This window comes from Cynocephalus volans, chromosome 3 (genome assembly GCF_027409185.1).
Source record: "Cynocephalus volans isolate mCynVol1 chromosome 3, mCynVol1.pri, whole genome shotgun sequence".
In the NCBI taxonomy this organism is placed as follows: Eukaryota; Metazoa; Chordata; class Mammalia; order Dermoptera; family Cynocephalidae; genus Cynocephalus; species Cynocephalus volans.
The window spans coordinates 83168985-83194101 of NC_084462.1; the positions used below are offsets into that span (position 1 = coordinate 83168985).

General features: G+C 37.0%; 1 protein-coding gene across 1 annotated transcript in view; it reads left to right on the forward strand.

The window, feature by feature from the left end:
• The first annotated feature begins 343 nt into the window (after positions 1–343).
• Positions 344–25117, forward strand: part of PRTG (protogenin) — a 117192-nt gene continuing 92418 nt past the window's right edge. Inside the window, exons 1-2 of the mRNA XM_063090047.1 lie at positions 344–437; positions 2615–2917. Coding sequence (XP_062946117.1) covers positions 344–437; positions 2615–2917 — 397 coding nt within the window. The remainder of the gene's footprint in view (positions 438–2614; positions 2918–25117) is intronic.

The window sequence follows — 25117 nt, forward strand, 5'->3', positions numbered from 1 at the left end:
TCCCCAGACCAGGGGCCAGATGTAGAAAGTAGTCCCCAGGCCGGCAGCCGCGGCGCTGTCCACTCCGCCGCCCCCGCCCTCTCCAGCCGCCGCCTCACTCCGCCCCCAGGCCGGACTCTCAGGCCCCCCGCCTGGCGCTAGCGGGTGTCCGAGCACCGGCCTCGCCGCCGCCACCACAGAGACCAGCCCTCCGGCCGTGCCGCGCCGCGCCACGCCGGTGCCGGGGAGGGAAGCCCAGGCTGCGCGCGTCCAGCCGCGGCGCGGGGAGCGCCCGGAGGCGGGGGCCGGCAGGCGGACAGCGGCTGCAGGGCGGCCGGGGAGCATGCCCGCGGAGCCCCGCTGAATGGCGCCTTCGCTGCGACGCCTCGCCCGGCTGCGGAAGGCAGGGATGCTGCTTCGCGCGCTCCTGCTCCTGTGGCTCCTCGGCTCCGTTCCAGGTGGGCGCGCTTTCTTCTGCGTTTCTTTGGCGGCTGTGGGGCGGGAGCAGGCGCGAGTGGGATGGGGAAAGATGAAACGGGGTGTGGGGGGCGGGGTGCTCCGCGGTGGCGCTGACCACCGGTCCTGCCCCCTCCGTGCGGCCTGTCCGGAGCCGCAGGCTGGAGGCACGAGTTGCCCGCAGGCTCTGCGGGGCGCGGGCAGGGGGCGGTGGGGGCCTCTCCCGCCGCACCGCAGCTCCTTCCCTCCCCGAACCGCCGGCTGCAGAGCCCTGGCTGCCGCTGTCCGCTCTTGTCCCATCCTTCTCGCGCCATTGTCCCGGCTCCGGCCGTGTCCCCGCTTCCGCGGCCCGCCGAGGCTCCGCGCTGCTCGCCCGCTGGGGCGGCCGCGGCCGCACGTGGCTTTATTTATATTGTTTCCTTAGTGGCAGCCTCGCAGCGCAGGGGGCGCCGCGGTTCCGCGCGGCTTCCAGTGTTTGCAGTGGGGGTTCCCCCACTTTTTAGGGGTGAGGACGGTGAACTCAGGACTCAGGGCAGCACCCCTCACGCCCCCAGTTTCCCGGATCGCGATCGAGCGAGGAGGAGATGGGAAGGTGGAATTGGAAAAAGAGGGTTGGAAGTTGCGTGGCCGATTTGTGCCCCGCAGGGGGAGGGAGTAAGGTGCCCCAAACTGGGAAGGGAGGTGACTGAATAGGATTTACGAGTATTTCCTGCAGCTTAATATTGGGGGCAGGGCCTGAGGTATACGCAGCTGAAGGTTCCTCCAAACTCAGGTTAGCCTTGCGCAAACTTGGATGAACTCATTTTTCTCCCTTGCGTCGGTATTGGTTTCCTCAGACGTGAAAGTATAAAGCGAAAGGGGGCGGGCGGCCAGGGGCGGGGGTAGGAGAGGTCCTCAGAATGTTTTATTTATTTACAGGTTACGAACGCTGGGCTTTCGTTTTTTTTTTTTTTCCCTGGAGGAGTTAGTGTTAGCGTGAGAAAAGGATCAAAGTCAGATGTGGCTCAGAAACACAATGGGCGCCTTCCGGAGTGGTCTGCGCAGCGCCAGGCTGTTAGGGTGGCTTGCGTCGCCCTGGTCATACATTAAGGGAAATCAGTAGCCCGGGAGCGTGAGGTTTCTGAGGATCTGCTTTTATGAGAAACAGAGAAATCATTCCCGAGGATTTGTAATCATGGATTTAAAATGATCAGGAGGAAGATGAAACGTTCCCCTCCACGCCTGAACTCTCCATTCGGTCCCAATCAATGTGCAAGACTTCTTAGCCGGCCTTCGCGCTAAACGCAGGAGGTGACAGAGTATTAGTTGGTCATCGGATGCTTTATCCTGGCGGGGGCCAGGGGTGATGTGTATGCTAAGGATAAAGCCTTCCCTTTGCTCTGATAAAAAATGTGTATTGGTTGATTAAGCAATCTCCTATCCCTATTAGACAGTAAGGATCAATTAGTCACGCATTTTTTTTCCAACAGTTGGTAGTTACAAAAAAGTGAAATAAAAGTTTCCTAATCCGATCACCCACTGAGTACAAGCAGCAAGAGTTACCAACTTTTCAAAGTCTATTGTTTGTCCTTTAAATACCTAGCTTGCTCTGCAGAAATTAAGTAAATGGATTTCTTTCAAGGAGAGGACACAGAGTCCCTGCTGTAAAAGGGCAGATAAAAAAAAAATGCAAACTTGTAATTTGTCACAAAAGATAAACGCACTTTCCAAAGGAGTAGGTGCCAAGGGTTCCAAAAACACTTCAAGGGATAAGGAAATAAACTTGCTTGTTCACAGAGTTGGAGTTTTGCTAATGATTTCTTGTAAAATTAGACTTTTACGACTTACTCTGTTCAAGATCTTTTTGACAAGCTTGTAAAAGTAGCAAACAGCTTGTGCTCACGAGTTTTCCTGATGATTTTGAAACTCTAGAAAGGAACTTGAGACTGCAATTCTTACAAGGCATAGAAGTTATTGAAATCTTCCCTGTGTTTTTAGTGTAGATGTAAAAGGCAATTCCTCTGACTTGTTGAAAGGTTTGCTGAAACTTTGATTGGTTTATTAAGGTGTTTGTAAATTAACTAATAAGGTTTGTTAAATTTTTCTTATTATACCTTGAATATGTGTTTTACAATCATGTGTTAAGAAATGATTTCATACCTGTAATTCTGGATATGCCTTTCTCCCTTTTTCCTTATAGGAGTGTGGTGCTTTAGCGAACTGTTTTTTATAACAGAACCACAGGATGTAACTGTCACAAGAAAGGACCCAGTCGTTTTAGATTGCCAGGCTCATGGAGAAGTTCCTATTAAGGTCACATGGTTGAAGAATGGAGCAAAAGTGTCTGAAAATAAACGGATCCAGGTTCTTTCTAACGGCTCTTTATATATCAGTGAGGTGGAAGGCAGGCGAGGAGAGCAATCTGATGAAGGATTTTATCAGTGCTTAGCAATGAACAAATACGGAGCCATTCTTAGTCAAAAAGCTCATCTGACCATATCAAGTAAGTGTTTTAAGTTCTTGATTGTTGACATTTTTCATTGCTACATTTTGATGATTTCTTAATTTATTAGTATAAGAACTCTAAAAATCATACATACGTTAAGAATTTGGAGATAATACTTGATGATAAGGCATGCAGAGAAATCTGAAAAAAATGTATATGTAAATTAAAATGAATGATTGAGAACAGAAGTCAAATTAGGTTTAGAATGCCAAGTAAAATAAAACCTGTAGAGGTGACTTTGTATAAATTTCAAGTGTTTCACACAATAAGAAGAGATAGGTATAGAAGTTTGGCCAACACAACAAAAGTTGTTCTGAAATCTCATCTTTTGGAAATTAGTAATTAAATGAAAACAATCACAAGCAAATCTTTCTACTTTGTAGATAGCCCTTGAATGCTAAATCTTTCTTACAGTCCAACCTTCCATTTCTCTGACTGCTTTTAGATCACCCATGTTGCTTTTTAATTGTAAGAGAGGGCATTGGTCAGTAACTCTCAAGCCTTTTCAAGCCTTTGAAGTATTCCTTGTCTTTTTCCTGCTGGGAGAGAAAGAGATTAGGCCATTTCCATATTACGCCTAATGGACTTAAACCAGATCTGCTCACTTTTTTCCCCACTAGTCATAAAGTTTGCTGTCTAATGATTTCCTTTGTATTAACAAACCCATCAGATCAACCATTTGTCCAAGTGATGCATTGCTTGGTGGTTGACCTGATAAGTGTTGAGTGTAAAGATGGCCTAGGACAGGTAGGGAATTCCTTGTTCCCAGTGAGGCTCTCCACCTCTTCAGGGAATCTGACATGCAGCACTCTATTACAATACGCTATTAAAATCTTGAAAAACAAAACAAAACTGTATCTTAATAGTTTTACGGGCATCCTAGTAACGTGCTTTTGTTAGTCCACAAAAGATAGACTTTGCACTATACCCATAAATTGATCATTTACAAGATGAACAATAGGAAGAGGGAGTTCTTGAGATAAAGGCATAATCTTTAGGAAATAGCTTCTTCAAAGTCTATACAAATTGAAATTTAGGAAGCTATTGGCAGGAATTTCCTAGGAGACTTTATTGTAACGTTCATAGCTGTATTTATACCACTCTCATATTAGTAATTTATTTCATTTGTACAATAACAATTTATTGTAGAAAATAAATTGCAAGCAGAGGTGTTTTTATGTTGAAATATGTCAGAGAATTAGAGAAGTTTCTAATTCTAGCCCCACCCCCACCCTTGTCAAAGAATAGCGTAAACCTGAGAGGATTTTTGATAAACTCTTTTTTTTTGTTTTTGCTGTAATCATTGACTAATAATCATTTTTTTCCCCCATTGAGTAATGGTTTTTCTGTACGGTACTATTTTCAGGATAGTGTTCTTTCAGCTTTTTATGCTTATGTTCTGTTCATTTAATTTTTGTCTAATGTAAAATTGTTTTATAGAGTTGTGATTTTCTACCTTTTCAGGTTTGTGGACTCTTGTGTTTTTATACCCAGGAACTGTAACTTGTATTACCTTTTGGGGTAGGGGGTAGAGGAGTGAAGGGGGGGTGGATAAGCCTTGAAAAGATGAAGCATTTGTCACGACCACACGTTGTTTCCAGGACCTCCTGAGAAGCCTGATAGAATTCTGGGTCTCCCAGAAACACTTTTGAAAACATGCAGAGCTTTCTAACTTCATAAGTAAACTCTGAACACTTGTGTAATAGGTGTACCAAAAGTTAGTACAGGCATTTTGAATATCTTTAGATTTTTGTATCATTATAAAAATTATCACTAATAATAAATATTTATTTGACCCAACTTGAAGACTTTTGTGTTGAAGTACCTTCATATTATAAGTATCAAAAACTTTCCAGTGAAATTATGTATAACATTGCTTTGCTGTAAATACAGTACCAACTGTGATCAGTTAGGGACCACATTTTTTATATGCACACATTTTCTTTAACCCTGAGGAGGTATTTTGCTGGGATAATCCATTCAGTATTATAGATTAAAAATAAGAAATGCATAGTGGGTTAGGTTTTTCTTTAGAAATATGAGATTTCTTAGAGGTCCTGAATTAACAAAGTCAGTTCTGATATTTAAGGAGTGTCAAATGATGGAGGCCCAAATCACTTTATCCTGTGTTCAGGGTAAAGATTTTTTACATATTAAACAGGAAGAGAATAAGCATTAAGTGGACATTCTGGTTTTGGTTTTTGTTTGTTTTAAAGCTAGTTCTCTCCTAGTTATTGATAACAGCAGGGTGCAAGTATGTTCTTTTTATTTTCTTAGTCAAAGAATTTTTTCAGCAAGCATATCTTTTGGTTCAGAAGTGTAATAGTACAGCACCTGGAAATCTAAAACTTTAATATGTGCAAGTTTTAGATTTTTACACACAGGCAATCAAGTCTTGGTTTCTAAACTTAGGAACTAGAAGCTGAAAGTTGCACTCTAGGCAAGAATTCCATTATTCATGTGTAAATTAGGAATTCACAGGGTTAAAAGGTTAGAAACTGGCCAGGATGAGGTTTACCCTTGTGATAAAGAGCAGATGACCCTCATTCATTGGCCAAAGCTTTCATGTAGCTCTTCTGCAAAGTTAGTTATTGCCATGAATTGTTCTCAAGGAATGCAGAAATTCAAATGTGAACAGGCCTTTCCTTAAGTGTCACTATGGAGCCTTATCTCCCAAGCACATCAGAGCAGGGCTGCAGGGACAGGGTTCCTCCCCAAAGGCCTGGAGGCTTTGCTTTCCTGTTGTTCATCCAAGCATAAAAGAATTCGTCTAATTTAGTTTTGCTAAGCGTCCCATTTTTAAAGGAAAGTATAGGGTTAAAGTAATATTTAGCTTTTAAAAAAGGTAATCCTTTTTATTGATAGTCATTTTAGCTGTTTCACATTTTCATGTAATTAGAATAGAAAGGGGAATGATTGAGAGGCCCTTTTTCTAGTTGTATGCAACAGTAAGAACAGATTAAACTCTTTCCTATAAATTTCAATATTTTTAAATTTTGGCAAATCAGATTTTCACTTTCATGATTACTAAGTCTTCATTATATAAATTAAATATTTTAGAAATCAGAAATAATCTACAGATATCTTGATGTTTCTTGCCTCTTAGTGTTGAAATAAGTAAGATAAATTTCATAGGAAAGCATTAGTGTGGTAAAACGGTCTCATATTTCAACAAGTTTAAATTAAGATAAGACACATTTGAGAGAAGTAAAGGAGGAGGCGGGTTGTGTTCTGTGATGTGTAAAAGACTGGCTGTAAGCTAGTGATTGAACAGGAAGCTAGTTGTTTATTTCCTTTCCATAAAAGGTGGAAACTGAAGTCTTAGGATAGAGGGAAAGAGAACATAAAGCTGACTTACATTTCTTAGGTTTTTCGGGATTGTTCAGTTGGGTAAAAGATAATTTTTGTGTGAACATTTGTAAATGGAAGAACATAGGAATTATTGTAACTTTTTGATTACGTTTTTCAATATCTTGAGGTTAATTTTGGCATCAGTAAAGTTGTGTAGGGGGTGCATTTCTCTAACTTTAAGTGGCAATAGTCATTTTCTTTAAAAGGATGTAGGTTGTTTTTCATGAATAAAATGTTTATCACCAGTTGAAAATTAAGATAAAACTGGAGGCTTTTTTGTGGGATTAATGAAATACTCTTTTGGTGTAGTATCTATCTTAAAAGAGTAATGCATAAGTTATAGTCCAAAGTTGATTTTGGAATGTGAAATTAAAATATATTAAAAGCATTTAAAGAGCAATGTTTTTAAAAAAAAAGAAAAGAGGGGAGTGACATTGAAAAAAACCATAAGAGCTATGAGACAATAACCTAGATTTTGGATTTTATAAATGATCTTTGGACCCAAAATAGGCAAGATTTTGCTACATTGTCCCTGTTTTATTGAAATTTGCAGATTCCATAAAGGACAAGGTCTCCCACCTGTGTGCATACTCACTTCAAGTCAAGCCATTAGCAGTTACCTGCCATAATTCAAGAGTGCTAACACATAAGTAAAAGTTATTTGATTTTGGAAAAATAAGATGGGTAGGACTACGATATTTAGAGAGACCAATCTGCCAACACTCTAGTTAAGGTTCAGTTGATGCTTTCTGGAATCCAAGAAAAATCACGTTTAAAAAGGGGATGTGGTTGAAAAGTATATGTTTAACTTAAAATTGACCATCTTAAAATTGCCTAAGTGAAGTCAAGGAAGTAAAAGTTGCACATATAGTTCTACAGGCTAATTTACAGTGACACTTGGTTCTTAAAGTCTATTAAAAGTCTGTTTATCAGGTGCCTGATAATGTCTGGGTAATGGAACCAGTTTTTCCCACTTTGCACTTGATTAGTGAGGATCATTTCTCATTGGCAGAAACTTATACGCTATCCCTTTTTCAGATTTTAATTTTTGTTGGATTTTTGTTTTCTAGCAAAGCAGGATCCAGTGAGGGGGTAAAACACAATTTTCTTTAAGATGTATATAAATGCATTTATTTTATTTCTTCCCAGCTTCTTGATTTATTTTTGAAAAGATGTTTGGTCTGGCTCCCTTTTGTCAACGATCTCTGATTATTCTAAAGAAAGGGTCTCACTCTTAGCAGTTGTTTGCCCAGGGATTTTTGTCATTGCTCCTCAATTTAACAGCTGGGCCTGTTGATGAAGTCCAGAGCAATTTAAAAGAATACCAGAAAAACAAATCTTTTAAGCAGGGTTTTGGGTTAAAGGACTATTTCAGTTAATAAATTAAATGCACTTCAGTTTACTTTTTAAAACCAAGATATTCTTGACTACAGTTTTGAAGATGATTTTTATCTCTTAAACAGGGTTGCTCAATTAGGATTGATTACTTTTAGCTTTTAAACTGGTAATACTGTTTACATATAAAAAATAATCAGTACTGTTGAGTCAGGTATTTCATTGAGGATCATACTTAAATTTTTAAAACAACTGTACTTATTGATATTTTAAAAGAATACTAAAAATTGCTCCCTAAATTAAGTTTTCATTGTTAGTCAAGATTATCTTAATGCTTTTGAGAGTTTAAAGTCTCCAAATTCTTTATTAAAACATTTTTTATTCATCATTTAAATCTTGGTAAATAAGAAAGAAAGAGGAAGATAACAGTTTTAATCATGGAAGGAATATTTGCAGTTGTCCTAACATAATACTCTGCACAGAGTGAGCTCACAGTAAACAAGTGAAAATGTTGATGTACACAGAAGGTAAAAATGTACTAAATTACCTTCAGCAGCCATAATTCTGAAGCCTAGTGAATTGCTGTAGGGATAAGTGTGTAGAGGATAAAGGCCTCATCCTCACAAAGGTCTCTCACTAATCTGACAAATACTTTCCTGACTTTCACATTCCTTGTTTTTTCTGTTTTTTTTTTTTTTTAAACCTCTGGTTCTCAGAAACTGCTTTTGATGGGTCTTTAAAAGCAAAATTCTTATGGAGTGAGCAGAAGGCATGAATTAAAAATGTTTGTTTTTTCAGTTTCTGGAGGGTTTGCCCTTCCCTCATGTTTATATATACTTTTTATAGCTTTAGCATTTGGAGTGGCTAGATTAATCAGGTAACTGTTGGAGAATGCAGTCATTGTTCAGGGCTATGGTTTCAGACTTGTATCCTCAGTGGATACAAGGCCTTATGGAAAGGAAATTTTCTTTTTAAAGTTTACTTTATGAAACTACAGTAAATCCCCATTTATCTGGAATAGTGTGATAGTTTTTTTTTTTTTCTTTAGTGATGCTGCTTTATACAGACCACTACAAATAAATCATATTCTCTTGGAATAATTCTCCAAAATAGCCCTTTCATTGTTTTGCAGTCCTTTAGTACTATTCAGAATGTGAGTCACTCAGTGGCTTATCTTTTACTCTACCAATATTTACCAAAAACAAACAAATATAAAAAACCCAAGATATTTCTGGGTATAGATTACATTTCTCAGGGTTCCTCAGCCTTGGTATAATTGACATTTTAGGCCAAATAATTCTTTGTTGTGGGGGTTGCCTGTGCATTGTATGGTGTGTAGCAGCGTCCCTGGCTTCTACCTGCCAGATGCCAATGGCACCCCCTCCCAGTCATGACAACCAAAAAATGTCTTCTAGAAGGCAAAATCTCCCCTGTTTGAGAACCACTGTTGTTTCTGAATATAGTAGAAAAACTTCTTTCCCGATGATAGTGGGCTATTAGTCACCTTAACTGTTTCTATCTTAATGCTTGATATTCCACTTTTTTTTTTTTTTTTTTTTTGGTGTAAGCAATGCTAAATTTATTGATTGGAGGACTATTTATATTTTTAAGTATTGTGAAGAAGCTTGATTTAAAAAAAAATGTGTTGGGCCGAGCCTGTGGTGCACTCAGGAGAGTGCGGCGCTGGGAGTGTGGCGACGCTCCCGCTGCGGGTTCGGATCCTATATAGGAATGGCCGGTGCACTCACTGGCTGAGTGCCTGCCTGTCACGAAAAGGACAAAAAAATAAATAAATAAAATAAAATAAATAGGAATTTTAAAAAATAAATAAATAAATAAATAAAAATGTGTTCAGATCATTGTCTAGGTTGGAATGATAGTGCTTCCGTATCCCATTTTCATGTACACAGTATGTTGAAAACTGCTTTTAAGAGTTCACCCTTCTGTAGATCCATTAGTTTGATTTCATTATTTGAGATCTTTTCTCAGTTATGTCTAGTCAGAGAATAAATGTAAATTTCATTTAACCTTGTTTACTCAACACCTTTTATATTTACTTGATGTGATGGATGCCATAGTTGAAAAGATATGGGAAATTCCGTGTGTAGTAAATATTAAAAAGAATCTTTTGTGGTGTTCTGCATGGAGAGAAGAAAAACTGTATGACATTAACAGTCCAGAGAATAGTATTTGCTATGTGGTAGGTGGTTTGTTAGGTGAATGGTTAACAGAAATCTTTTCAGTTAATTCAGCACTACCATCAACTTTTGTTTTGGGCAGAAGGACTTAACTTCCTTCAGATAATGATGTAAAGATGGTAGCATCTTGAGAGGGCATCAGTGGGAGAGGGAGGGAAAAGAATTAGACAATATAGTATGTGAACTAGCACACGGTTGCAGGCAAAATTTCAAGCGGTTATTTTTGAAATATTTATTTTAGATTACTTATTAGTGGTGGGCAGGGATTTCACAGTCTGTCTCTTTCCCAAGTTATCACTTTTTGTGTGTGCTTCAGTGTTGGTTAGCTGTTTATGCTATTAAAAGTTATAACCATCAATACATGTAGTTGGTCACCTGTAGAGGCAAATAACCACTGGTGGACCAAGCAGCATATTGAGGTGAATGGAGGAGGAAACAGAGTCCTCTAACGAGCTGCTCTAGTGCTGAGCAAGACCGGCTGAACGTTTGGCAATATGTGTTCAACCCCAAAAAGTACTTGGAGTAGAACAAATCATCAGTTCGAAATAGAAGAGAAGAATGTACCTTTTTCTTGTATTTAAGGAAAATTCTGCTACAAGAAATGGTATTTGTGTCAAGATAGATTTTTAATGTTCTTGACATAATTTCTTTATGAGAGTTGACAAGTATCAATAGCTGGTAAATATGTTTAATGCTGCCATATTTTTATTAAGTTGCTGGAAACTGTGGTGGAAAAGAGGAAAGAATGACAAAGAAGCAAAGAGCCAAGCATTCGTAGCTTCTCCATTGCTGATGACTTATATGACTTTAAACAAGTCACTTAATCATTATGATCCTTAGTTGTCATATCAGTAAAAATGGGTAGCTAGGAAAAAAGAGGGGGTGGACATTGAGTAGCACATTGCCCTTACTTCTGTAATTCTGTTATTGTAATTCTAAACAAGTGGTCATTTCCTTTGTAAGATGGAGTGCAATCACATTGCAAGAGAACCACTTAAGTCCTTGAGAAAAAAAATAACTTGACTATTATTTAACTTGCCTTTTAGGATGTCATATAGAGGAGGTCTAAAACCAATAGTGATAATTAGGACTAGTGCTATTTTTAAGAGTCTAAAAAACTAAGTTACTTTGTCTGGGACAGGACAGTTGAGAATAGTTATGCTGCTTTGGAGGTTGACACAGTGTATGAGTGGTATATTTACAAATAAATGTGTCTTGTTTTTGCTAATAATTAATAGTGTATTTTTATGTTTATATACTTAGTATTTTTAAAAATATAGTTCTGACTTCATCTTGAGTTTTGCTTATTTATTAGTGTTTAATGGAAATAGATTATACTGACTCCCTACCTTACCAATTCCTATTAAAAATGGTAAGATTTAATTTCCCCCCAGCTTTCAAACTGAATTAGCTTGAGTCCCTCTGATAGGATTTAAAGTAACTCAGATTAAAATATTGACCTCAAAGTGGATATGTAATAGGAAAAAATGCTTTGATGTTGGTAGTACCATTTTTTTAAACAAAAGATCATAGCTTTTCTTAAGTAATTTTACCAGTTAAATGTGTTTACTGTTCTCTCAATAAAAAGAACTAACTTTTTATATGTTCAAGAAAACTTATATCCATACTCTTAGTAATGCATTTAATATAATTTTAATTGAGGGAACAGCTTCAGTAAAGCAATAAGATTACCAAACGTTGCCAAAAAATTACTAAAAGTTATCCCAGTGATGAAACACGATTTCTTCAAAGCCTGCAATTATCCTTACCCAGATGATTTACCACATTTTTAGAAATCTGTGATAATTAATACATGAAAGCAAGAATACAAACAGATAAAGCTTGTGAAATTTAAGCTTAATTTTCATTGATTTAAAGTACACCAGCTGTGGACTTGGATGCTCTGATATTTAGAAAGAAAATTTTACTGCTTAGCAAATGGTACGCTGAGAAATTAAGTAGATTCACAGTTGGTCAATAGAGATGTGACCAGTTCCTTAATGTTACTAGAATTAACTCTACCGTTTTTTATCAGAATAGAAAGTCTCTAACAAACAGAAGTTCTTACTTAAGCAACTTTCAGAAGGGGATGACTGTGGTCACTAGAGGTGGGAAAGGGGAAGGGGAGAGAAATGTGTCTTTCTGTATTCAAACATATATCATCAAATCTAGAATGTAGAAAGGAGAATGGCAAGAGAACTGACACTGAAATTAAAGACATTTCTTAATTTTAAAAAAAATGACCATTTTGTATTTGTGCAATTTACCCTTTACTACTGTACTTGTATAAAGGTTTTTCTGTTGCTGTAGTAAAGAGGTGATTTTCGAATAAATCACTAATGTGTTTCTATTTTTATCTGTCCTGTAGCACTTCAAGGAATTCCTTTTCTTGTGTATATCCTCAATGCAGGGAGATTGAGCTCCAGTCCTTTTAGAGGCTCAACATTTGTTTATGTATCTGTCCAGATGAAAGTTTGATCTAAAGCAATGATTTTCAACATGTCTTTGAAGAACTTCCAATGCAGTGAGGCTCTTTTGTAGTCAGAAGATTGAGTTTTAAATAAATGATTGAGTTTTAAATAAATGGTTGAATACATATCATTATCATTATCATTGTTATTACATGGAAAGAGGGCATAGTGATAGCCTATGTCTAGCATGGAAGTTTTTTTTTTTTTTAAATAACAATTTTATTGAGATTTAATTCACATCCCGTGAAGTTCACCCTTTTAAAGAATACAATTCAGTGGGTTTTGTGCCTCTATCACCACTATCTAATTTCAGGACATTTCATCACGCCAAACAGAAACCTGTGTCTGTTAGCAGTCACTCTTTATTTTCCCCTAGCAGCTACCAACCTACTTTCTGTCTCAGTGGATTTGCTTATTCTGGATATTTCATATAAATGAAATCATTCAATATGTGGTCTTTTGTGATTGTCTTCTTTCACTTAGCATGTTTTCAAGGTTTATCCATGTTGTGGCACATATCAGTACTTCATTCCTTTTATTTATTCCTTTTTGAGAGACCATTGTATGGCTATACCATATTTTGTATGTCCATGTTGATGGACACCTGGATTGTTTCCATCTGCAGTGAATATCACCATACAAATATCTAAGTTCCTATTTTAGTTTCTTTTGGGTATATACCTAAGAGTGGAATTGCTGGGTCATGTAGTAATTCTACATCTAACTTTTTGAGGAGCCACCAAACTATTTTCCACAGTGGCTACACCGTTTTCCATTCCCACCAGCAATGCCTGAGGGTTCCAATATTTCTACATCTTTATTAACACTGTTATTTTCCTTTAAAAAAAAAAAAAAAAAAATTATACCGGGCCGAGCCCGTGGCGCACTTGGTAGAGTGCTGCGCTGGCAGCGCGGCCACGCTCCCGCCGCGGGTTCGGATCCTATATAGGACTGACCGGTGCACTCACTGGCTGAGTGCCGGTCATGAAAAAACGACAAAAAAAAAAAAAAAAAAATTATACCAACCTAGTATGTGTGAAGTGGTATCTTATTGTGGTTTTGGTTTGTGTTTCTCTAATGACTAATGATGTTGACATTTTTTCATGTGCTTATTGGCCATTTGTATATCTTCTTTGGAAAAATGTCAGTTTAACTCCTTTGCCAATTTTAAAATTTCATTGTTGGTAGTTTTGTTGAGTTGTAGGAATTCCTTATGTATTCTGGAAAATATACCCTTATCAGATAGATATATGACTTGCAAATATTTTCTTTCATTCTGTATTTTGTCTTTTTACTTTCCTGTTAATGTTCTTTGATGCACAAGAATTTCTAATTTTGATTAAGTCCAATTTATTTAATCTTTTGTTGTTTGTGCTTTTGGTGTCATATCTAGAAATCCATTGCCAAATCCAGTGGTGGAGGTCCAACTTCACACTTTTGTATGTGGAAATCCAGTTATTCTTACATCATTTGTTGAAGAGACTGTTCTTCCCCCACTGAATGGATGTGGCACCCTTGTTGAAATCAATTAGCCTAGGTATATGTGGCTTATTTCTAGACTCGCAGTTCTATTCCATTGATCTGTATGTCTATCTTTATGCCAATACCCCACTGTTTTGATTATTGTAGCTTTTTAGTAAGTTTTTGAATCAGAAAATATGAGTCTTCCAACTTTGTTCTTTTGCAAGACAGTTTGGCTCTTTGGGGCCCCTTTCACTTTCATATGAATTTAAGGGTTGGCTTTTTCATTTCTGAAAAATGATGTTGGAATTTAGGTAGGAATTGCATTGAATCTGTAGATTGCTTTGAGTAGCTATTGGCATCTTAACAATATTGTCTTTCAGTCCATGAATGGCATGTCTTTCCACTTATTTATGTCATATCTTTCATCAGTGTTTTGTAATTTTCAGTGTATAAGTCAAAAGTATTTCACCTTTTTGGTGAAATTTATTTCTAGATATTTTATTCTTTTGGATGTTATTGTAGATGGAATAATTTTTTAAATTTTGTTTTCAGATAGTTTATTGCTGGTATATGTAAACACAACTGCTTTATGTACATTGATCTTATACCCTGAAACTCTTGTGAATTCATTTATTAGCTCTAGTAGCTTTCTTGTGGATTCTTTGGGATTTTCTGTAAACAAGATGATATCATCTATGAATGGTATAGTTTTACTTCTTTCTCTCCAATCTGGATGCCTTTATTTGTTTTCTTGTCTAATTGCTTTGGCTAGAATTTCTAGTATAATGATGAATAGCAGTGGTGAAAGCGGGTATCATTGTCTTGTTCCTGATCATAGGGGAAACGCTTTCAGTCATTCACTACTGAGTATAATATTAGCTGTGAGCTTTTCATAAATGCCTGTTATCATGTTGAGGAAGTTTCCTTCTATTCCTAATTTTCTGAGTGTTTCTGTCATGAAAGTGTGTTGGATTTTTTCAAATGCCCTTTTTGCATCAATTGAAATAATCATGTTTCTTTTCCTTTGTTCCATTAATGTGGTATATTACATTTATTAATTTTATGTTGAACCACTTTTGCATTCATGGCATAAATTCTCCTTGATCAGTGTCATCCTTTTAATATATTATTGAATTTGGTTTGATAGCAGTTTATTGGGATTTTGCATCCATATTCATAGAGTATATTGGTCTGTAATGTTCTTTTCTTGTGATCTCTGTCTGGCTTTGATATTAAACTTGGCCTTATAGGATGAGTTATTAAGTATTTTCTCTTATGTTTCTTGGAAGAGTTTGAGAAGGATTGGTGTTCATTCTTCTTTAAACTTTCTGTGGGGTGGCTGGTTATCTCAGTTGGTTAGAGTGCAGTGCTGATAACATCAGGGTTCTGGGGTTCAATCTCTGTACTGGCCAGCCAAAAATTTTTTTGTGTGTGTGGAATTTGATGTGAAGTCATCTGATCCTGGACTTTTCTTTGTTGGGAGGTTTAAAGGTCAGTAGTAATGTTACCCCTTTCATTTCTGATGTTAATTATGTGTCTTCTCTTTTTTTTTTTTTATCAGTCTAGCAGAAAGTTTGTCAGTGTCGTTCATCTTTTCAAAGAACCAACTTTTGGGTTTTATTTATTTATCTATTTTTACTTTTTAAAGTTTATTAATATTACTTTTTTCTTTTTACATTCTATGATGTGGAGCAGTTGTGGGGGTGGAGGAGAGGGGAAAGGGGAAGGAAATAGGGTGGGAGATGGAGGAAGGAGGAGAGCCGGGGTTGAGGCCTGTGGTATACCCCACATTCCTGTATGGGAGACCAGGGGGCTTCCAGGAGTGGCTTGGTCATGGCTGGGGTGGGTGCAGATATCAGAGGGCTGTGGCTGAAGCCCTAACCCTCACCACCCCAGCTCAGGAGCCCGAGGCGTTTCCTGCAGCAGCTCGGTGGTCATTACTGTGGTGGTTGTAGGTGTCAGGGGGTGTGCCCGAGGTCTCCGGCCTCCCCCTTGGTAGCCCAGGGGACTTCTGGTCCTTCTAGGTTTTATAGGTGTTCTTTGGAGATGAGAGACCTTTACTAGTTAATATCAAACTTTGTCTCTGGTCTGTGGGTATTTTGTTTTTTATTTCAGATCTGTGTTGGATTATTTGCTGTTCCCAGCACTTAAAACTCTGCACTGGAACTAATTTGTTGTCTTTTGCTTCTAAAATGGGGGAACTTCCTGTGGGGACCAACACTTGAGCTCTGTGGTTGAGCTAAGTTGTTGCTTTGCTGCTGATTTCCTGAGGAAGGCTTTTTGTGCAGCTCAGGTTTTAAAGGTTGACTTTAAAGGTGCTTCCAGGACTCGTGAGATCTGGTGCACCTGGGTTGTGTGGAAACTCTGGTCTGGGCCTGAGTCTTCAGCAAACTGCACCACTTGCAGTTCTGTATTCCTGACCAGTCTCCACTGAGTGGTCCTACGCTGATTGGAGGGTGGATCAGCTGTCCTTGCTGTGCTGCAGTGTTCTCTCGGTGCGTACATCTACCCCACCACCCATGCTCCAAACACTTCCCATGGGCTGGGCCATGTGCCAGTCCCTTGTGATAACTCACTGGCCTCTGAGTGGCTCCTTTTTTTCAGTTGTTCTGGCTCCTCACTCCTGTGTGGGTCCACAGGAACCCTATTAGTAGTCTTGCTGTCCTGGGGGCCACCAAGGTCCTCTTCTCCCCTGCAGCCTCCAAGCAACTCCATCTGAAGGGCACAGCTGCAGCTTTTGCCAGCTTCTGCTCTGTGCACTCACCAGTTCCAGCCCTGAAGTGGTCAGGGCTCAAAACGGATTGGAGTGGTTTTTTCTTTCTCTCATCGTGGCTTCTCCCACCTTCATGCATCCCGTAGGTCTCTCTTCCTCTTCCCCTGAGCTCTAGCGGCCCCAGCTTGGCTATTGTTGCACTTTAACAGTTGTAATTTGGTTGATTTGTGGAAGAGAGCAATGCTGGGGACCATCTTTTCCACCATCTTGACCAGAAGCCAGGGTCATGACTTTTACCAACTTTTGGTTTTGTTGATTCCATTTTTCTATTCTTTACATCATTTATCTCTACTTTGATCTTTGTTATTTCCTTCCCTCTGCTAGCTTTGGGCTTAGTTTTTATTTCTTTTCTAGTTCCTCAAGGTAAAGTTTGGTTATTGATTTGAAATTCTCCTTTTTTAATGTAGGCATTTATAGCTATCAATTTCCCTCTGAGCACTGCTTCCACTGCATCCCATACGTTTTTGGTATGCTGTATTTTCATTTTCATTTGTTTCAAGGGATTTCCTATTTTCTTCTTTGACCCATTGTTTATGAGTCTCTTGCTTAATTTCCATATTTGTGTGTTTTCCCCCTGGATTTTTATTTTTAGCTTTATTCCATTGTGGTTGGAGAAAATACTTTTTATGATTTTAGTCTTTTAATATGTATTGAGGTTTATTTTGTGGCCTAAAATACATTCTGTCTTGGAGAATGTTCCACTTGCATTTGAGGACAATGTGTATTCTGTTGTTCGGTGGGATATCTTTATATGTCTGTTAGATCAAGTTCATTTATAGTGTTGTTCAATCCTCTTTTTCCCTATTGATCTTTTATCTGGATATTTTATAAATTTTTGAATGTGGTATATTGAAGTCTTCAACTGTTATTGTAAAACTGTCTCTTTCTCCCTCCAGTTCTGTCAGTGATTGCTTCATTTTGGGACTCTGCTGTTTGGTAAATATATGTTTAAAATCGTTATATGTTCTGGATGAATTGATCTTCTTACTAATATATAATATCCTCCTTTGTCTCTTGTGACAGTTTTTGGCTTAAAGTCTATTTTTTCTGATATTAGAATAGCTAACCCAGCTCTCTTGTTTACCATTTGCATGGAATACTTTATCCCATCTTTTCACTTTCAACCTATTTGTATCTTTGGATCTAAAGTGAGTCTTTGTAGACAGCATATAGTTAGATTATGTGTTTTGATTTTTTTTTAAAATCCATTCTGCCTTTTGCTGGAGAGTTTAATCTATTTACATTTAATATGAATACTGATAAGGAGGGACTTCTGCCATTTTGCTATTTGTTTTCTGTGTATCTTATACCTTTTTTGTCCCTCATTTCCTCCATTACTGCCTCCTTTTGTGTTTAGTTGATTTTTTGCAGTGAACCATTGTGGCGTCCTTCTCATTTTCTTTTGTGTATATACTTTTAGATATTTTCTTTGTGGTTACCATAGGAATTACACTTAACATCCTAAATTTGTAACAACCTAGTTTGAATTGATACCATCTTAATTTCAATAATATGCACAACTTTGCATCTATATAGCTCCATCTCCCCTTTATGTTAGTGTCACAAATTACATCTTTATATATTATGTGCCCAGTGATATAGGTTTATGATTTTTTAAATGCATTTGTCTTTTAAATTGTGTATGAAATAAAAAGGGGAAGTACAAACCAAAAATACAATAATGCTGTCTTTTATATTTGCCTACTTAATTATATTTACTAGCCATCTTTATTTCCACAGATGGCTTTGAGTAGCCGTCTAGTGTCCTTTCACTTCAGCCTGAAGGACTCTCTTGCATTTCTTGCATATCAGGTCTAATAGTAATGTGATGCCTCAGCTTTTGTTTATATAGAATTATCTTAATTTCTGCCTCATTTCTGCAGGACAGTTTTTGTAGATCTAGAATTTTTACTTTATAGTTTTTTTTTTTTTTTACTTTCATACTTTAAATATGTGACTCCAATGTTTTTTGGCCTCTTTGGTTTCTTAGGTGAAATCAGCTGTTAATGTTATTGAGGAATAATAAGTATGTGATAAGTCTCTTTTCTTTTGCTGTTTTTGAGGTTCTTTCTTTGTCTTTTCAACAGTGTGATTATAAAAGTATTTCTATGGGGGTGTCTTTTAGTTTATCCAACTTGGAGTCTATTGAATTTTAAGGGTGTGTAGATTCATTTCTTTCATCAAATTTCAGAAGTTTTCAGCTATTATTTCTTCAGATGTTCTTTCTGCCCCGTTCTCTTTCTCTTCTCTGTCTTAAACTCCCATAATGCATATGTTAGCCTGCTTGCTGGTGTCCCTGAGAATCTTTTCACTCATCCTTTCCTTTTGCAAATCATTGTATTCTTCCCTTCTGGTTTTTATTTTTGTCTTTTCTTTATTGTTTTAAAACATTTTAAATGCTGTCTTACAATCTCCTTCAACTGTACTGTTATCTTAAGTTCTTGTGCCAACCTCTTCCTTTTCTATGTCTAGTGATTTTCCCTTGTGGCAGATTGTTTCCCTGTTTGATTTGTAATTTTTCATTCTAAATCTCATCCTTGTGGGATTTAATACATCCTATATTGCAGAAGTTTTTGCTTTTGTTGAGTACCCTAACATTTCACTGGTCATAGACCAATTTGGGGGTAAATTCTTGGCTGCATTACATTGGTTATATAAATTTAGCATCTGCACAAGTGTGTGGTACAGGCCAGGAGTTCTTGTTTGCCATGGGAAACATTTTTTTCTTACCCAGAATAATCTGAGGTTAATCTTGATGGTGGGCTGTTTTTCTACTGACTCTTTCTCCAAGTGCTTCCAGGATCTCAGCTTCAGGTCTTAGTTAACTATGTTGTGATGGAATGAGCCACTTTTTCCTAGAGGTGCTCCACCTCTAGACCACCATGGCTTCAGGCAAAAATTTACTGCTCTGACCTTGTTCTTAAAATTTTGTTACTGGTGGTGGTGGTGTTTTGAATGTGTTCTGTGTATCATCTCTATGTGTTTTTAATGGGAAAGAGCATCTGTGTTTACTCAGTCTACCATTTTGCAGGTATTGGAATAAGGATGGAGTCTTTAAGAATTGCTTCCTATCCTGGAAACTACATGCCTAATCTTTGAGTACTTATTTCTGAACTTGACTTCTCTGTATATTTCTGTTTTTCTTCATTTTAGTTTTCTGCACCCTTCCTAATTACATTTGGCTTTCTTCCTTGTCTCAGCTCAGTCCAGTCAATGGGGTTTTTCAGGGCCCTTGGCTGATACTCCCTTCTATTGCCAGAGCATCCAAGAAAATTCTCGGCATATTGCAAACACTAAAATACTTACTGGATGACTGAGGATTCTGTGTTTAGATTTATTTTTTACTTAGCACAGTCATTCATTTCCCTAATAAGTATTTATTGAAAGCCTACTCTGCTAGGTTCTGGGAATGACATGATTAATCAAAAACAATGATAGGTTAGTGGGAGAAAGGCACACATAAATAAATAATTACTGAAACTATATAGTCATGAAACAGTAGAGTATACCTCTGGTACAGTTGCATAGGTGGTGTTATTTCTTTTTATATTGAAAATGTTCAGATCTGTAGAAAAGTGGGAGGAATAGCATAAAGACCGCCTGAATACCTTCACTTAGATTCCGAGCTGTTAATTAATATTTTGCCATGTTGACTTCATTCCTCTCTTTCTCTGTTTAGAAAGAAAAAAAAAAAAGAAAAGGTAACTTGCAGTTATGATACTTCACCTCTAAATATGTCCCCATGAATATTGGGGGGGGAGGATTGCTGGAAGTCAGTCAGGGAGATAATCCCAGTAGAGGTGATACCTAAGCTAAATTTTAAAGGAAAACTAGAGTTTAGTTAGATGAGGAAGATGAGTAGTTCAATATGGTATAGTAGTAAGAGACAACATGGTATCTGTGGAATAATAAGCCATTGGTGTTGCTGGAGAGTAAATTTCAAGGAAATGGCAGCTAGAAATGGAGTTGGAGATGTAGGCAAATCCACTCAAGGAAAGATTCGTTATACACCATTAACGGGTTAGGGAATCTGGAATTTAACCTGTGAGTGATAAAGAGCTACAGGGGATTGGCTTGGTCAGTTTTGTGTTTTAGACTGATCCCTTTGGAGTCTGTGAGGAGAGCAAAGGTCAGGTGAACAGGGCTGGAGGCAAGGTGGAGGCTGGAACAGCAGCACTGTGAGAGATCATAAGGGCCTGGACTGGAGCCCTGATAGGGGATGAATGGAAGACCGATTTTAGGTTATGATTATAATTTAAAATTGGCACTACTTGTTAGATTTGGGGAATAAGAGAGAAGGAGAAGTTCAGGATGATGCCAATATTTCTAGTTTGGGTGACTTTGGTGAATGATGGTGCCACCAACTGAAATAGAGGATTCAGGAGGAGGAGCAAGGTAATGAGTTTGGGTTAGAAAACATTAGTTTTAAGTGTCTGTGGCATGTCTAGGTGGAGCCGTTTAGCAGGTGGTCCAAGAAAGCAGGTAAGAGTCATGAGAGGCATAGCCTGAAGATACTGGGCTGAGATCACTTAGGGTGGCATTGAAGTCATTGATGATTCTGAGCAGGATGAGCATGCAGAAGAAAAAGCATGGGGGGCTGAGAATCAGCTCCCAGGGTGACCAACAGAGACGAGAGCAACTGTCATGAAGGTAGATGGAAAACCATTGAGTACAAAATCACAGAAGCCAAGGGAGAAGTTTCCAAGAGTATATGAAACATCAGATGCAGCAAAGAGTTCCAATAGCATATGTGTGAAAAATACCCTTTCAACCAAGTCATTAGAGTCTTAGAGCAGTTTCCTTAAAGTGAAAACAGGCAGTTTTTTTTTTTTTTTTTTTTTTTTGCCTAAAACTTGTTTTAATATTGCCCAACATTATTATTTTTAAATTATAAATAATACTACTATGCTGTGATTTAGTAAAATAATGCCTTTTTACATTTTCCTGAACTTTTTTCAATGTCATAATTGTTATTAGAAAATTTAGTTATTTAACCTAGTGTAAATGGTTAAATTGCTATTGTATTTTATCTGAAATAACTATTTCATGTATACAATTCTGCCTTAGGGAACATGCTCTTTAAAAATAACATTCACTAAGTATATGAAGCCATTAATAGGCATTCATCATTTGTTCATTAAAGTTTTCTGTGTCATTCATTAAACTGGTGTTCCCTCAAAATACAGACTTTTAGAATGTTAGCCTATCAGGTCATCAACTTGAGAAGGAAAGCTTGATTTAAAACAAACTGCTCCATTCTTTACTTTGTCTTCTAATATCAACTTGGCAGATATGTTGATGTGGTGTGCCAAATGCAACAACTTCTTATCAATCTGTAAATATTTGAAATATTTTAGTAAATAAAATCAATTAGGACAATGAAAACAATTTCCCAACTTTTGTTTTTGGTATTGTGGCTTTTCTGAGCAATTCAATTTTAATAACTAACTTAAGATAGGTTAAAAGTGTGTATTTTTATAAAACTAGTTATATATGTGTGTGAAATTATTTATGAAAAGTAATTTGAGTCATAAGAGGCTTATAATAAAGTATATGTCCATAATATTTGAGAAGGTCAAATGAAAATATTATATTAAAAACTTGCATGATTTTTTACAAAATGTTTTTCTTTTAAGAAAGAAAAAAAGGTTTGTGTTAACTTCAAAATGCTGGACACTTTTTATATGTGAGAGTGAAATTATGATTTTAAAAAATATGAAAAGGAAAACAAAACTTACATCTTAGGTGTCATTAAGTAATAGAAGGACATTTGGCTGTTCAAATGTATTGTGTCCTACTACAAAATAGTTCACTGGTTAAATGAAATTATTGATTTCTGCTTCATTACTGACATACATTTATGAGCAGTTTCTTCAGCACCACAGCATAATGTCAAAGGTCATAACTTTCTTTCTTTGGAAGAATAAAAGCTTTCAGATGGCAAATCCCAGAAACCTTCACTGTGGTCTTTTGCTTTTTCTCTCTTGCATAGAGTTACTGCAGAGACATGGTTGAAAGAAACATCTCATAAATCAGCAGGAGAGAGCCTTTTCTTTCTAAGGCTTCTTAAAATTATTGATGACTAGCAGAATTCCACTATAGGATAATATTGTGCTTTACCCAGATTTTGAAAATTTTCAGTAGGAAATGGTTTGTTGTAATATGCACGTTACTACTGAACCTATTATTTATATGAAATATCATTTATATTTTTAGTTAAGGTATTCTGAAATAAGAATATTTCACCTGTTTTAAATATATATGTTTTTCTGTTTTCCTATAAAATTCAGGTGTCTATGACATCAGGATGGAATAGCAAAAAGTTAGGAATTTGAATGCTTCTGTCACTCAGCTGTATTATGTAACAAAGCCTTTGTATCAACTACTGAATTTTCTACTTTTCAAAATGTTTTGGTATCGAGTAGCCATTTTGGTATCTAGTAGCCAAAGCCACAGCTTTTACCATAGCTGCTATACCACTTTGCATCTTTGAGAATGGAAAACTCTTTTAATTTCATAACGGCTCTTGAGATTTAGGCATTATCAAGTTTCGTGAAGATGTGTGGGTGCGTGTATATATACTTCTAAATACATATATATATGTGTGTGATATTTATTATTGTTACATATATTCCTGTAAAGTTGCTTTTTCTATTCCTATGAATTTAAGTTATAATCTTAAAAATTCTTCTTATCTTTAAAATGTATGTCGTAAGTGGTTATAAAAATAAAAAAAAAGGTAAAGAAGCTATCTTCTTTTCCAGTGGTCTGGTCATTAAAAAGAATTTTTTTTAACTAGGTTATTCTGTATTCTTGCAGATTGGATCCTCTCAGCACTTGACTTTAAGATAGTTTCCATGTTATGGAGATGTTGCTGCATCCTGTTGAAATCCTCTTGATGTTCCAAAACTTCCCCAATGATTCCATGTGTCCTATACAACTCAGGGCTAAAAGAGTTCAGTCATGTGGATTAGGGCGTCAGGGAGATGGTTCTATAGTTGGCTGAGGAATTGCCTCATCATTCTTCAGCCCATAGGTGGTTTATTCTGAATAAAAGCTCAGTCTTGGTTAACAACAAAATGAGATATTGTGGTTGATATAAAATTTTATTTGGAGAATCAGTTCATTGTCAGCCCATATACATTTATAAATTGTTGGCAAATAATTTTTTTCCAAGGAGAATGCTATAGTCTGAATACATGATGGCTTTTGGATAGTATCTGAAAAAATGAGTTAAATGTGAACAAGTGTTGGGCATTTTAATAGCCACACACTTACTGAATAACTTGCCTTCTCCAACTGGTGCCAATTCAGAAAAAAATGAATTGTTCGTGAAAATATCTTATCACTAAGATTCTTCTTAAGTATCTCTTACTTGGAGTTGGTGTTTATCGATAGACCAAGCAAACAGTAGTTATATGCCTTGTTTTAGTTTCTTTCACTGCCTTTTCGGCTTAAAAGTTAGCCCTTGTGGATCTTAAAACTGATATTATTTTCCCTACAACCCTCTATTCAGGGTTTTTTGGATCCAATAATTCTGGGGGACTCTGGATGTTGTGATCCCAAATCAAAGACATTTATCTCTTCTTTTAAGGAAAAAGGGATTAGGAACTTCCTGCTGCTTTTGCAAACACTAAAGTATCCGTTAGGGCTTGGAGTTGCCCTGAGGTCACTTTTGGCAAATGCTTCAAATACTCTCAAGGTCCCAAGTCAGCTCAGGACTCCATGCTTTTGCTTTTAGGGATAAAGGTTAGTAGTTCTCCATTAAGAGAATTCCTAATAGTATAATACCTCTGTTTATAGAATCAATGAATCAATCAAATTAAAAACATAGTTGGGATTATCTAAAGAGAGTGTTCTTATCCCTGAAGGCAAGTGGAAAATAGCCTGATTAGCCTGAAAATTCAGATTTACTTTCTTTGGGTTTTGCCACAGACATGATGATTCATGAGGCAGGAAACAAATGTGAAAGCTTTGGCACTGAGGTCTTTGGATGATAATATTTTGTTTCAGTGTATAGCCTGTCATTGTAGCCTTAATTAAACAATAGATATATTACTTAACAGTTCCTTTTTAAATGATATGAATACAGCATATCAAGATTGCTAATATTTTATTAAATGTTTTTGGTGTTAGAGAATATGAAAAGTATTTCATTATTTGAATAAATAAGAAATAAATTATTAGATTTTCTGATCGTATTCAGTATTATTTTTAGAGCTCTGATCCTAAGAAGTTAACGAACTCTCTAAATGGACTTTGACTTCTTTAAACACAGATTTTTAAAGATTGTTTTCAAATTTTAACTTTAGTGACATCAAAAGATGTAATATAGTTAAGAAGCTGCTCAATTTTGATGCAAAAATAGCATTTTTAGGTAGAAAACAATGTTTTATCTCATAGATATTTTGTGTATTTTTATTTTTTAAGTGTAAATGTTTAAGAGATTTGAGTAGTCACAATCTGGACTAGACCATGACACCTGAGATAATTAACAGTATTTTAGAACTTATTCAATGCAAAGGGAGGGGAAATAGTCTTCATTTAGAAATCTAACCTTAACTAAAGCTTTTTCTCCATTTAAAAAAAAATGGATGACTTCTCA